The sequence below is a fragment of the Caretta caretta genome, chromosome 15 (assembly GCF_965140235.1).
Source record: "Caretta caretta isolate rCarCar2 chromosome 15, rCarCar1.hap1, whole genome shotgun sequence".
Taxonomy (NCBI): Eukaryota; Metazoa; Chordata; order Testudines; family Cheloniidae; genus Caretta; species Caretta caretta.
This window is the reverse complement of record NC_134220.1, coordinates 20,296,775-20,312,523: the sequence shown is the minus strand read 5'-3', so window position 1 is coordinate 20,312,523 and position 15,749 is coordinate 20,296,775. Positions and strand designations below refer to the sequence as shown.

The 15,749-nt window shown below is 48.8% G+C and overlaps 1 protein-coding gene across 1 annotated transcript in view; it reads left to right on the top strand.

Annotated features, from left to right (window-relative positions):
* Positions 1 to 1,563: 1,563 nt before the first annotated feature.
* Positions 1,564 to 15,749, top strand: part of MMP17 (matrix metallopeptidase 17) — a 104,959-nt gene continuing 90,773 nt past the window's right edge. The window contains exon 1 of the mRNA XM_048821657.2: positions 1,564 to 1,792. Coding sequence (XP_048677614.2) covers positions 1,658 to 1,792 — 135 coding nt within the window. The 5' untranslated portion in view covers positions 1,564 to 1,657. The remainder of the gene's footprint in view (positions 1,793 to 15,749) is intronic.

Genomic DNA, 15,749 nt, shown 5'->3' with positions numbered 1-15,749 from the left:
TAAACTCTGCAGATGAACTTCTGAACTCTGGGTGGCTGCACTGACCAAGGACAGAGGGGGAGGGTGACTATTGGGTTGCTGAACTTAAGACCCTGAGGGGAAAAGGACACTGCCAAACTTACTTGCGGGGTGGGTCTTTTGCTCATGGTTGGTGTTATGAATCCTGTTTGTGGTGTTTCCCCAGCATAATGCTGCATTGTTTCCCTCCTTTATTAAAAGGCTTTTGCTACTCTCAGACTCGGTGCTTGCGAGAGGGGAAGTATTGCCTCCTAGAGGCGCCCGGGGGGGGGGGTGGTATGTAATTGTCACTGGGTGGGGGCTTGAGCCGGTTTTGCATTGTGTTATTGAAATGGAAGCCCTAGATACTGAACCTGGCCCTTGTTGCCGCCACCTCTGAGGGGCAGAAGGATTACACTACAACAGAACATCTTGGGGCCCCACTTGCGCTAGGTGCTGCCCAAACCCCCAGGAAGGCTCAGCTCCAGCCCCAAAGATCTCTCCGTCTGTAGAGACAAGACAGGCCAAGGAAGGGGTGTTAGTCTAGGACCACAAAGGGTGCATGGAGGCATGCAGAGATGAAAACCCCGGGGCCCAGTCCCCTGAAGCCAAGGGCAAGACCACTGCAGCGGGCCCTGGATCCCACGACTGGCCCAAGGTCACGCAGGAAGCGGGTGGGCACCAGGACCTGAGCTCGGCTCTCCTCAGCCCTTAACCCCCAGCCAAGTGCAGCTTGATCCCACCCCCGGCTGACGGCTCAGGTGCCGGCCGGGGAGCTGCCCTCGGGCAGTGCCGGTTGAGAGCGGCGGGGGAGGGTGCGTGGAGGAGCAGGTGCAGCGCCAGAAAGGGCGTCCGTCCAATTTAGCCACCGGCAGCGGCTTGTAGCTGCCAATGGAGCCTTTTGGGGACTCCTCAGAGCTTGCTGCCACGCGGTCCGCGGGTAGCACCTTCGGAGGGAGGCGGGTTGCCTTGGTCGCCGGCAGAATCCGCCGCCTCCTTGCTCAGGCGCGCTGCATTTATCTGGTGGGCGCAGCGTGTGCCAGTCGGTGTAAAGCGAGGCGAGACTTGGGGGTACGGAGGACAGACGTGACCCCGCCAAGGGGCTACTTCCAAGGGTAGCAGAGTGGGTCCCCGTCAGACTTTGCTCCCCGGGCCGGGGTTGCCCTCCGCGGTTTGTGTCCTCACCCCGGCCCGGCCCGGGGGGCCCTCGCGTGCCGCTGCGGGCCTGTCCCGCCCCTCCCCGCGGGCGGAGTCCCCCGCCCCGCCCCCAATGCCCCGGAGCCCCGCCCCTTCCCGGGAGCGGCTCCGCCCCCCGCTCCCTGCGAGGCTGGCGGGCTGGGGCCGCGGCCAGAGGCGGCCGGGCTGCGGAGCGGAGCGGAGCGGCGGCGGGCGTGTGGCCGCGGCGCTGCCCCGGGGAGGGAGGCGCGGAGCCGAGCCGGCGTTGAACCGCGGGTCCGGCTGCAGCGCGGGGGAAGCGCCCGCCCGGGCTGGAGGGCGGCGGGAGCCCGGAAAGTTGGAGCCCGGGGAGGAGGAGGCGGCGGCGGCGGCGGCGGCTGCTGCGCGCTCGGATGCCGCCCGCCGCCTCGGTGCCCCCGCCGATCGCCGGAGCCCGGCGTCGCCTCCTGCCCGGGGAGCGGCGGGCGGCGCGGGACCAGGAGGGATGCGGCTGTGGCCCGCGGCCGCCAGGCAGAGCGCGGCTCCCCGGGAAATGCTCCTGACCATCGCCGTCTGGCTGGCTTGGCAGGAAGCCTCCGCGGCGCCCACCCCGACGGCCGATGACCTGAACCTGGGCGTTGTAAGTGGCGTCCACACGGGGTCCCCCTTCCCGTTGCCCCCGTCGCGCAGCGTGGGCATCCCTCCCTCCTCTCCCAAAGCCCGGCTCCTTCTCAAAGGCTGGAAGGGGGAAGAGGAGGGATTGTCTTGCCGGGGGGCTGGGGTGGTCCAGTGCGGGGTTAAAAAGCCTCTTGGGGAATAGGCTGCTTGTTTCTTGGAGCACCCATTGTACCGTGGAGCGTAGACTCGCCTCTGTTTCCCGGGAGGAAGGAGCCTGGTGCTGGGGAGGGACCCTGGTTAGCTTGGGGCCGGAGGAGCAGCGTTTCTTTGTGTCCCCCCCCCCTCCCCAAGGGCTCACCATGGCTGTTGGAGGTTGGGGATCATGGTGCAGCTTGCCAACCGAGCTCCTTTGCTGCCTCTCCCCTCAGAAGCTGCAAAGGAAGCTGGATTCCTTCCCCCACCCCCTGCAAGTTTTAGGTCTGGAAGCTGAAATCAATCACTTGTTTCCAGTTTCTGCGCCCCACCGATATATTGGTCCATTAATATTAGTAGCCTGCACGGAATTTTGAAAGCAAGGTATGACTAAGATTGACATTGGACTCTCCGGCTCTGCAAGGAGAGACTGTTCTCGTTTGGGATTAAAATATGTAAATAAACTCCAGCCACCAAATAATAATCCTGAAAATATGTATTCCGACTAGGAAAATCCCCGAGTAGGCTGAATCTCTGTAGAGACTGGTCATGCTTCTCAGTGGGTCCTACTACACGTCAGATCCAAACAGTTGAAATGCTCTATCAAAATACATGCTGGTTTTTGCAGCCATGCTTCCTGTGCTATGATCTATCCCAGGGACTTGCTCTGTTTCAGCGGTAAAGCTATGAACCGAAAGCTCTTTCGTGGCAGGCTGGGAACTGTCCCTGCTAGATCACTGTGCTGGCACTTCTGTGGCAACTTAACATGTTACCCTCTAAGAGAGAGCGAAATTTTTCTCTTGCAGAAATAAAAGTTTATTGTGCAAGATGCTAGCTTTGGCTCTGTAAAAGAAAGCACATCTCAAAGAACGAAAAAAGCCACGTGGCTGGGTTCGTTCCAGGTTGGTGTTAGCAAAGTTAGGACTTAGGTCAGGATTCAGAGATAGATCCTGGAATTGGATCGTACCCTCCAGCTTTAGGAAATTCAGTGACTGTCTTGTCGAGATGCTGCCTCACCCTTGCGGCCAGGAGGGAGCCAGGGGAACCTTTCAGCAAAACATTATTTCACAAGGGTGGTTTAAACAAAATCGTATACCAGGAACTTCATGATCATTATTATTTGCTGTAAAGCCAGGTGTTGTGATGGAATCACAATCCAGGCATTACTGGTGACTGCTTCTGAGCACCTGAGCTCGGACAAGAGCCACCCGGAAAGCATGTGTGAATGCAAAGTGCTCCTGCACAATCATTGTGTATTAACTCTCACCTCTACCCAAGTGCTAAAGCTGAACTGAATATTTCATGTAAATGGCAGATGGGTGGGCGCACTGCGTCCAAAGAAAACGTCCCATGTTCTGTAGACTAGTCAACCTGATTTCCCCCCCCGCTACCGTATGTGCCACATGGAGCTCTTATGAGTTAAACATTGTGAGAGAGAGCTGCTACACTTAATATGGCTTAATATTTATTATGGCTGCATTTAAACCTCTGAGATGTACTTGTTTGCAGCTGATCTTGGATTGAAAGCCAGCTGCAAAGTGCGTTGTGTGTAACTAGAAATTCACTCTCCTTGAATCAGAGCATCTCTGACCCATTAGGATTCATGTAGTGATGCTGCAGTCCAGTGCCTGTGACATTCAGACTGCTTCGTGGCAGTGAATTGTGGGATCCCCACAGACGCAGGGTGTATAGATGTGATGGATGACAGCCCCCTCATAGGGGACAAATTATTGGGGGAAAACAATCCTCCGTTAAGCAGGGGAACATCCACTAGATGATCTAAAATGGGTCTCTTTTTGACTTCTCCCCTCCAATGTGTGTGCAGCTCCCATGGCCAGTTGTGCATGTGTGGCGGATCAGTCTCCTTGGTTTTGCATCACTGGTGGAATTAAGCACAAGTCTGAGTATAAAGACTGCTTTTGTTTATTCCCAGTAATCAGCAACGAGGCGAAGGCAGTTCTGCAGGGGGTTGTCAGGAAAATCCCCCTGTTTGAAGTGGACACTGTAAGAAGATTTATTTGACATCTACTCTATGCAGCAAATTAAGGGTCTGTGAGGCATTTCGACCAAATATTTGAAAATGAGGAAGCATGAAACAATGGCAATAGAAAGCACCACTAACCTTTGACAAATCCTATCCCCCCCAGCAACTCTCTGCAGTAAATACAGCACTGTGTCAACAGAGGTGTTCCGTTTGAATTGATTTCTCCCTCCTCTGCAAATTGTAGCTAAAAAGGCTTTTCCAGGCAGAGAAAGACACAGAGCCAAATTGTGAAGCTGAGTGGGATGCTCCAATTTAGCACTGCTATACAAAACAGGGGCCAGATTAAACTTCGGCAAAACCAGAGAGGGCTATAATTCAAAGGCAGAGCTTGCTAGAGTACTGCCCACAGCAGTATGATATCGAATGATGTTTACCACTGGAATATCCTGCCCTACGCATGAATCTAGCTTGGTTGCTACGTATTTTTATTATTATTATTCTCTGTTAGCTAACCTCACAAAGAGAGGGAGGAATGAATGAGGAATTGAAATTGTACTTCAATATGAAGAGATTGTTTCTGAAGTTTGACACTGATCATTTTGACCTGCCCCACCTTTTTAAATATATAAAAAAGAAGACCGTATCGGATGCAGTGTCTAAAGCACAGTTTATATATATATATTACTCGCAGCTCTGTGGTCATTTGACTTGAGATCCTCTGGCATCACACATGCAAAAACATTACATATGTCAGATGTAAAGCGGGGTACCAAGATTTTCTTTTACTTCAGGGGGCTTTGAATCAGGCACTAAGAGAGATCTCTGCAGCCTTGATTCCCATAAAGGCCAGTTTGGTAAACCTGTATGCTAAGGGGGTAGACCTGGAGACATATTGGAGAGACATATTGGAGATCCTGTTGTTTTAACAATTTGGCGCTTGCTGTTAAAAGCCAACTCCTGGCAGCTGGGCCATGTTATCATGTGCTGTGGATGCTGGAAAGTCCTCACAGAAGCTGTCTGCTGGGACAATCTGTGTATCAAGTTAGGGCAAAAGATGAGTGCCTTTGAATTGGATTTATGTCCAAACAGAGCACGGTTTTCAATATCCAAACTGGCAGTGGGGGCTGCTGCAGCGACCGTGATGTCCCTAGGGCGTGTATCAGGGACCAGCTACAGGGCGACATGTTAAATGGGAGTTCCGGCAATGCTGTTAAGTTTGCACATGTTCCCTTCTCCCAGAATCTACAGTCGTGTCCCAAGGGGGCCATCTGTTACGTCAGATGCTCCACTTTGCAACTGTCTCATGTGCTGGCTGCTCTACCTTGACAATGGAAAGAGTTTTCTCTCTTTGCTGTACATTCAATGCCATCCTCTGTTGTTTCCAGGGGAAAAGTAGGCATTTGCATTCATTAACTGAGGCCATGGACTAACAGTCGTCCTCCTCCTCTCCTCTCCCCACCCCAAGTGTTCCTTTGTTCCCATGGAGTCAGGACTCCTGTTGCCTTTGTTCCTGCTTTCCAGCTGAATGACGCTTATGGGCATAGAGCTCTTCCAGCCAGCAGGGCTCTTGTGGAAACACAGGTTTCTGTGTGGAGGAGCTGAAGAATGGGTAGGGGGAAGGAGAGGGAGTTCCTATGGGGACGGGGTGAACTAGCATTCTGTGCAGTGCATTCCTCCGGCACTGCTTTCAAAGCAAAATCTGCATCAGCGTGCCTGGGAAGAAAGGGGCTAGCTCCTTGTCTCGGAAAGGACCTGTCTGACTTCAGAGCTGCTCAGGCAGATCGCACAGCAGCAGCAAGTCTGTGGCTGTCGCCGTCAGACATCAGTCCTTCCCACCTTTTGCCAAGCGTCTCTCTCCCTGCGGCCTCCCACGGTAGATGCAGGCTTTGCCAGGCTACCGCAGGGTTAGCCGTGGCAGTGTCTCCACGGCAGGTTTATTTTATGGCCCAAACCTCGAGGTGGTTCACTAACCAAAAAATAAAACCCACCCCCTGGACCGAAAGAAGCTATAGTTCATATTAGAAGACAGCAACATCCTCCTGATCTGCTGACGCTGCTAATGGGAAAGTACGTGCCAGTTAGGGCTCCATCCTGAACTGGCAAATCTTCCGGGACAAAACCTCTGGGAGAGCCAAAACAATAATGCGATCAGTCTAACAGCGTGTTGGGAAGGAGCTTTGCTTGGCCTCCCCTACCATTGTAATCCCCGCTTCTCTTTGACCAGTCTTCAGGTGAGACTCTGACAGTTTGACTAGCTGTGATGATTTAGTATAATAGCAGAGGAATTTCTGAGATCAGGATAAACCCTGTATGCAGCAAAGCATTCTTTTGGGAAATCTGGAGACGATCTGCTGATCAGGACAAGACCTGTCCAAATAACATTGAGGGGGTGGCAATGTCATAGAATCAGAGACTATCAGGGTGGGAAGGGACCTCAGGAGGCCATCTAGTCCAACCCCCTGCTCAAAGCAGGACCAGTCCCCAATTAAATCATCCCAGCCAGGGCTTTGTCAAGCCTGACCTTAAAAACTTCTAAGGAAGGAGATTCCACCACCTCCCTAGGTGTATTTATTTATTTTATATTATTATTTTGAGAGACTGCGTTGCTGCTTGTTGACTGCCAGTGACAGGGTTGAGTTCTTCGTATCAGCTGCCATGTTATTTCATTCCAGGTTCCAAGTATTTCTTCCAAGAATGTTAGGTTTCCATGTAAGAATACAGACACTGGCTACATTTTAAGGTTCCTCTTGAAGCCAAGGTACAATGCAGGCTACATTAGCTTGACAAAGGGTTGGCTGGGGAGCTTTCCAGCAGGCCGGCTCCTGTGAAAGGATTTAATCTGGTATTAACACTCTGGCTGGTTATAACGGCTACTTCCTTTTTAAATTTGAGACCATCCACCCTCAGATTCTGTAATGCAATTTAGCCCCGTGCTCAGTCGCTGTTGTGGGCCCGGCAGTTTGAATTACTGGCGGTAGTTAAGCTACATTACTCAATATAATTAGATTCTGCTTTTAGTGATGGTTCCAAGCCAGTGCGTGGAGCCTTGGCGATGGCAGCTTTCCAGCAGCTCTGGTGAAGGGATCTTGATGGGTGTTAATTAGACTCATCCCCCCACTCGCCCCGACTGTGTCTCTCTCTCTCTCTCCTTTATTTTTGGTCTCGAGCATTGAATGTGAAACACCAAGGGCCAAATCTGGAGGCCGTGTGTGAAGTGGTGTAACTTCTGCCAGGGCCAGCCGCACCTAAGGGAGTCTGGGTAGTGTAACTGGCGCATGGAAGGGTCCAGACAGTTTTTCCCCAGTGGAGATAAATGGAATTGCATTCTGGGGGGGGGTGCGCGAGCGCGCATGGTCATGTGTGCAGAGAAGGCTTTTGGATAAGCCCTGACCAGCCAATGTCCTGCTTGCGTTGTGTGGTGTGGATAATCCCCCGTCCCTTTTAATAAGAGGTGGGCTTTGCACTGGCTTCCCTGGCTAACATTTCCTTTTCTATCACTGCCCTGCGTTACTTGGTGGCTGCACGTTGGCAGGGTTGTCCATACAGGTGTGTTCACTTTTCCTAACGTGCTTTGGGAAACGGCTAGGTTCATGTCAGTTGTTATTTTAATTAGAAAGCTCTCTGACTCCTACAGCTCTTTGTCATTCTCCCTCATTAAATTGTAATTTAATGTGGAAAGTGAGTGTGTAAGATACAGCACCTTCTGACTCAGCGGATCTCCATCCCCTATAGTCAGAGGCAGAGCCAACGCAGCTCATAGAGAATGCGATAACACCTTGCACATCATCTACGGTACTGATAACTCAGCTCCAGTTAATTACACCTCTGCCAGCTCATTAAAGGCACAAGTGTGACTAAGGATGAAACTGTAAAAATGGGATTGCATGGCTGTAACTGAAGTCCTGGTTTGGCCTGCAGGTGCATTATTACATCAACAAGATGCCTTCTTTATTTCCAGTGTCATACATTTACAGCAGGGACTGGGGTTGTACAGCTTTCGTGGAAAGCGTAATTTGGCCTGCAAAGCCTTTATTTCTGGTGATGCTGCAGGAAATGAAAAGTACCCAGATTGACTCTCAGATTGCTGATTGACTTCACAGGGCTGGCATTAGGGGGAAAAAAAAATTTGTAAAGTAAGCACATCTGGTGCTCAAATCACTGAGATATGGGAAACATGGGGCACCACACTGCCCTCTGGTTTAAAAAGTCACCTTTTAGAGCAGAGCTGCACTTAAAAGTGAAGGATTTGGAAGATCAGAAAACAACCCGAGGTCTGGCAGTAACAGTTTTCCTGCAAATGCTTTCTTTAATCAAAATCACTTTAAATGGGTAGATTGGGGAGTTTCAGAAGCTCTTCCTGTGCATCTGTATGTGTGTTGTTTGTCCCAGTTTTTCATGAGGATTTTCTCTGATTTCTGGGTCAGAGAATTAAGAGATTTGATGTTTATATATATAAATGCGTATGTATGTATGTAAAAGAAAAACACACAAAGTTAACCCCAGTGAGAAACAAATGGTTTAGCACAGAAGTGTTGCGGGTCAGGAGAAGAAACCAATGAAGTCAAGCATGATTGGAGAGTTTTAAATGAACGCTGTGTGAAATTGAATTTGGTGACATTTCTGTTCAGGAAAGAGACCTGGGATGGAAAATAAGGAGTAAATACTGAAGTTCACCAAGGAACGCAGTCTTCGGGTGAGACTCTGACAGTTTGACTAGCTGTGATGATTTAGTATAATAGAAGAGGAATTTCTGAGACCAGGATAAATCCTGTATGTAGGGAATCATTCTTTTGGGGAAGTCTGGAGATGATCTACTGATCAGGACAAGACCTGTTCAAATAACATGATTGAGGGGTGGCAGTGTATTTATTTATTTTATATTTTGAGAGAGCGTTGCTGCTTGTTGACTGCCAGTGACAGGGTTGAGTTCTTCGTATCAGCTGACATGTTATTTCATCCTGACAATATTGATCTTTTGGGTACATGAAAGCAATCTTGTCAGTGTCATGAGCCTTTGCTCGAAGGTGATGGACATGTCTGAGTTGTATCAGCTTGTCATGTAACGAGCCCAGAATGACATCTCCTTTCTGTGTAACTCACAACCATTGAAGAACATCTGACAACCCAGGCTTTCCATGACGCCACATGCTCAATTTATTTTGCGCTCAGGCGTGTTTTACAAGACCACCTACAACTGGGACCTGAACAGAGCGGTTGCCACAGGAGATGAATTGTTAGTTTGATTAAATGTGGCTGGCTGGCGCTAGTAGATTTCCCCACATGAGGCAATTCTGCAGCTTCTGTTGAAGAAGCAAAGGGGTAGCTGCAGGAGCTTGGGCGTTGTAGTCAGCAAATGCCACTTGGTATCAAACGCCCCTGGTGCATAGGGCCCAATGCAGATCATTCTAACTTCTCTAACATGGAAGCATGACAGGCCATTTGGTGCAGAAAAGGATTCGGCCTGCTTGCGTGGGGTTTAAACACCCTTTCTTGGTCTTTATTGTAAAACAGAAAGGTAAATGTCCCGCTTCTTCAAGACCCAAATACCAAGGGCTGCCCTCAGCCAAAGTGCAATGCAAAGACAGGAGGCCTGGCTTGCTTCAGCTGAAGGCATAAGAAAGCACTTGAACTCCACCTGGAGTTTGGGGAGCTGCAGGTCCTTGGGCCCTCTCAGGATTTTCCCTCCGGTGTGTTGGAGGGAGGATTTAATTTCCCTACAGCTGTCAGAGACAGCCCTACATGCAGATCAGACCAGACAACTGTGGCTTAATCTCTAGACAGAAGAAGAGGGGTGTCAAGGTTCCTTCCCCACTCTGAACTCTAGGGTACAGATGTGGGAACCTGCATGAAAGACCCCCTAAGATTATTCTTACCAGCTTAGGTTAAAAACTTCCCCAAGGTACAAACTTTGCCTTGTCCTTGAACTCTATGCTGCCGCCACCACCAAGCGTGTTAAACAAAGAAGAGGGAAAGTGCCCACTTGGAGACGTCTGCCCCCCCAAATATCCCCCCAAGCCATACACCCCCTTTCCTGGGGAAGGCTTGATAAAAGTCCTCACCAATTTGCACAGGTGAACACAGACCCAAACCCTTGGATCTTAAGAACAATGAAAAAGCTATCAGGTTCTTAAAAGAAGAATTTTAATTAAGGAAAAAGTAAAAGAATCACCTCTGTAAAATCAGGATGGTAAATACCTTACAGGGTAATCAGATTCAAAACGTACAGAATCCCTCTAGGCAAAACCTTAAGTTACAAAAAGACACAAAAACAGGAATATACATTCCATTCAGCACAGCTTATTTTATCAGCCATGAAACAAAAGGAAATCTAACGCATTTCTAGCTAGATAACTTACTAAGTAACAGAAGTTCTGAGACTGTGTTCCTGATCTGTTCCTGGCAAAAGCATCACACAGACAGACGGACCCTTTGTCCCCCCCCCCCCCAGCTTTGAAAGTATCTTGTCTCCTCATTGGTCATTTTGGGTCAGGTGCCAGCGAGGTTATCTTAGCTTCTTAGCCCTTTACAGGTGAAAGGGTTTTGCCTCTGGCCAGGAGGGATTTTATAGCACTGTGGACAGAAAGGTGGTTACCCTTCCCTTTATTTTTATGACAAGGGGTTAACCCCCTTGTGTGGCCAGTTGCTTTCAGGGGTCTGTATATCCCCTCATTGGAGGATTAATTGTTTCTTACAGGGGATACTTCACCCATTGGCAGTAGATCAGAAGTGAAGTTCAGAAGCTACTGCCACCTCTGGTTTGCTTAATGCACTACGTTTCCCAGACATTCCCAGTGGAGAGCTGAGATAACACTTGGTCCAGAGCGATTAAGTGAACTCACTACTTGCAATACACTAGGCTGGGGTCTGAATGGGGTAAAGGAAGGGTGGAATAAGATGGGGAAGGGAGAGGAGAGACGCATGCAAATCTCTTTGAAAGGAAGGTGCTGGGCAGCCTGGTCTGAAAAGTTATGCTCCTTAACAGGCAGCTCCAACTCGCTCCAAAATACATGCACTATAATGAATCTAGCTCTCCAGCTTTCATTGTGTAGCTACCAGTGGATCCCTCTGAAACGTCTCGCTCTCAGTCAGCTGCAGTGATTCAAGTGAGATGTAAAACGGAGGGCCTAACTACATACATTCAGGAGTTCAGTCCCTACCATGGCAGTTGTTGAACAGCGCCCATCGGGACCACACAACCGTGTAGGACAAGGACAGCACGGCTACCTTGGACTGGAGGGGGAATGCAGAATGGAATTTCCCCAATTGTCATTTAGCCAGGACACTGACGCTAATATTTCCACTCATGCATTAAAGTGACGTGATCGGTGAAGAGTGCTGTGGCAGGTACTACATTCCTGAATGCGTATGGTTACTAAAATGCTTTGGGATCTCTCAGGGTGAAAGTTGCTATAGAAGTGTATGTTCTGATCAGGATTATGGATCCCAGTCAAGCCCCCAGACCCAAATACCTTTGAAACATGGGGGCTTGGGAGTGGGATTTGGAGTCTAACTTCCTGGCTTGGTTCCTTCTCTTGGCTATTTCTGAACATGAGTAAAACAAACTGTATCCCTGCCTGCGTAATACAATCAGGCTAGCCCCCTTCCCACCAAATTTTCTGTGTGGACCAAATCAGCTTGTTGAACATTTTCCAGAGCTCATGGCAGCTGAATACATTCTGCTCTTTAGCCCATGAGTGGCTCGGAACTGGCCATTGTTCTGGGAGAACTCCCATTATTCCTGAAGATAACTACGATATGCTCTCCAAAAGTTGTGCATTTTGCAGCGAGGCTGGGACAGGGAATGGCTAACCACTGCTGTAGAGTGCTAGAATGGTTAGCACATTGTTACATTTGCTTTGGAGAGGGCGGGGGGCAGGATTTTAGTTTCTCTTCAGCGCATTTGGTTACAGAATGACAGTGGGTGAGGCAACTCGGAGAAGCGTGTTTACTTCTTTGATAAATTCTCTGCATTAAACTGGCTTTTATTTTTTGTTTGTTTGTTGTGTTTTGCTGCTGATTTGTAAATTCCCCACGCCATACGATCTGTACCATTCCACCCTTCATGTCACCGATGGACTTTTTTGTTCAAAAGCCAAACAAAGTAAATCGGGTTTGCATCTGGGAGTCTACAGCATATTTTGTGTAAAAACACAGCTAGAGAGGCTGGTGGGGTTTGTGTTTTAGATAGCGTTTTATTAACGCTGCAGCAATTTACACTTCAGACTTCCCCCAGGAGATTTCTGAGGTAGACGACAGCCTGGTATTGCCATAATCAGCAATGAAATGCAAATCATTCGACTTCTTCCCCTTGGTGTGGATACATGTCACACTTCAACCGAAAACTGATTAACGTGGCTGGTAATTACTCTGTTTAGGCATTTCTGGTGCACCCATTGCTATAGTATCAAGGATCCATCAGTGTCCCGCATAGTCTAGATAATTGAAAAGAGGGGGAAAAATGCTCTACCTGTTGAGAGTCCCCCACAACATCCAAGAGGGATGGGCTCTTGCATTAAAGGCCTCCAAACTTTAGGGGTAGCCGTGTCAGTCTGAATCCACAAAAAGAGCCATGTTAGTCTGTTAGTCTTTGAGGTGCCACCGGACTCCTCGTTGTTTTGGTGCAGGAAGTTTCAGGATTGCGAGGGGTAGGAGCCTTTACACCTCTACCCACCCATAGTCTCTTCACCTCTGTGCCCAGGCCTCTGGGGTCAAAGGTCGATGGATCCATGTAGCAGCAGATCTGCTTTTCCTACCCTGCCCCAAACCCAGGTATATACATAGGGACCCCGATGCAACAGAGCTGGGCTTCCTGGCACACAGGTGATATGGGCTCCCTGCCCCCACCCCACCGCTTGTGCAGTTGGGGCAGAGATGTGCGGGGAGGGGAATAGTCTTACAGTAAGTTTACAGACATGTTTGTTTAACCGTGTGGTAAAGTGATGTCCTTATTGGAGCACGGTTGTGGGAACCTATGTGCTGATGTCTGGATGGCATTAAGTATATAGCAAGATTAAACCAGCTGCGTTTACCTTTTGCACACGTAAGGGTCAGTGGATTAAACACACACAAGTCTTGTGTAAATCTATGCCAACCACTGCCGTCTAGATGCTGTGTAAACTCCATCTATTATGCTGAGCCATCCCTTTTATGCTGCACTCCTCTGGTTGTCTGTTATGTGTGGGTGTTGTCTGATCAGGCCCATAGCTCTTCCCAGTTTAAATGTCTCCATGAGTCAATGTTATGTTAGTCTTCTCTCTCTGTGCTCTCTCAGTGGCTGAGGATGCAGTAAATAAACAAAGGTTGCAGGACTGCTTGACTTCCACAGCTCCATCTGTCTGCCTCATCATAATTCTCTGCCAGGGGGCACAGGGATTCTCCCTGGGGCCATCAATCCCCATGTCCGCAGATAATCGGCTCCCTCTGCCTCTCTTTACCTCGCACTGATGCTTTCAAATGACAGCCTCAGGAACCTGAACAAGTTTGTGTTTCGTAGGTTGACCATATGCTGGAACAGGCTGTATCTTGGTGGCAGCTATTTGAAGAGGCAATCCCGTTGTAGATGTCTGCCTCTAACATAGTAGTACCCAGAGACCCAATAAAGCATTGGGGCTCCATTGTGCTAGGCACTCTAAAAACAGATCACAAAATGACTGTTCCTCCCCGAAGAGCTTACACCCCTTAGGTCTTGTCTACACAGTTGACCAGCATAACTGTTCTAATTAGCTATTCTGGAATAGTGTCCACACAGGGAGCTATTCTGGAATAGCTATGTCGGTCAGTTTCCCTGTGTAGACTAGGCCTTAGGTTTAGGTCCCTCTCCTAACCATTCTTATGCGGCCACCTCTCAAACATATCTACCTTCTAATCTGACTGTTATACTCCTGACTCCAGAGCATTCCCTTCACCCACAGGAAGACCCACCATACCAGCGTAACTCTGTTCCCTGACCATGCTGTGGTCTGTGTTTTACTTTCATATTCATGTTGTCTCAGTGCAGCTGTGGACGTCAGAATTTTCTTGGGAAATGTAATTGTGTTAAATAAGCAAAGGGTCCCTTTACCAGAGGATCAGCTGAAACGCTCGGGTGCATTTTTACTTCTGTGTTTAGTGCACCTTTAAATTCCTGTGCACTCTCCTGGCATGAAAAGTCTAGTGGTGGGGGACCAGTTCAATTCCTTGGTCTGCCACAGACTTCCTGTGTGACCTTAGTCAAGTCACATGTCCTCTCTGTGCTTCAGTTCCCCATCTGTATAATGGGGATAATAGCACTGCTCTACCTCACAGAGGTGTAGTGAGAATAACTACATTTAAAAGATTGTGAGGTGCTCAGATTTAATGGTCATGGGGCCATTATCTAGGGTAGGTAGAGTTCAGCAGTCCTGTTGTTCTGAGAGCTCAGTGCCAGGAGACTTATTCTGTGCTTTCTCCCGGAAATTTAGTTCTTGTTTTGTTCCTCTATGAATGTAAGTCAGACTGGGAGGTATCTCTTTGTGCCTGGTGAAACATAACACAATGTGCATGTTAGTGGGAGATAATCACATTGCAATGCAATGATTTGCTTCAAAAATAAGCAATGCACTAACCCTTGAAATAGAAATATACATTTGAATATCAAGGTAACTTTGACTCATTTAGCAGCCAGTGTGGAGCAGAGAAGTGCAAAATGTACAACAAGCTGCAGAGCAGGACACCTTAAATTAACATGGCAACACGTGTGCCCTTTCTGACAGCTACAAATAGGATCACAGGCTGGTAGAGACCTGCCGTCTGAACTGGACTTGCTGTGCCATTTGTCCAGGCTTTACTGCCAATGAAGTCCATTGCCCTGGCTCTGTTTTGTGACATTCATCCCAGCTGTGCAGCCATAATGTGCATCAAGGGGTCGATCACGTGGATTGGACTGGGTTGCCCTGGAAATGCAACGCTGTCAGTAGCGCTCAGACAGTTATTCCCATTGTAGGCTCTTTATTCAGAATGAATGAAGGTGTGAATTGAAGCTTCCCACAGTAGGTAGGGCTTGGCGGAGGGAGAGAACAGCTACTACCGCAATGAAGGGTCTTCAAACCAATGCCCGATTGATCTTTGTCTCTTGCAACTTTTCTTCTTGCAAAATGTAATGTAACTCCTGTGCCATCCCCCTCTGTATACCATAGAGAGGCAGCTTGGTTATTTTCAATGGGCTGTGTTCTGTGGCTCCTCACCTTTGTCCCCCAACTGGTTAACTAAAGACTAAACATTTTCAGGACATAATCTGCTTTTTGCACACCTTTACTTGAATCCACATAGGTAAATCCTTGGTTTGCTCGCTGCCCTGTCCCAGCCATATTCTGAATTGGCGCTTTGGGGTTCTGCCAGGCCAAAGGACTTTGAATCCATCTCAAGGAAATCTTTGCTGGCTTTGCATCTGTGTCAAAGGGGGCAAAGCGACTTTCTCCACATCCTTCAAGTGACCTATGGAACAAATCTCTATTGGTGTTATGACAGGTTTCAGAGTAGCAGCCGTGTTAGTCTGTATTCGCAAAAAGAAAAGGAGGACTTGTGGCACCTTAGAGACTAACAAATTTATTTGAGCATAAGCTTTCGTGAGCTACAGCTCACTTCATCGGAACAGATCCGATGAAGTGAGCTGTAGCTCACGAAAGCTTATGCTCAAATAAATGTGTTCGTCTGTTGGTGTTATGTTGGTGCCCTCTTGTGGAAACTACAAGGACATCAGGCTAATTCCTCTCGTGCAGCTTCATTCATGGTCTAAAATCACTGCCTCCCTGCCAGGAAGTTTGGGATTGTGATGCATAAAAGAACC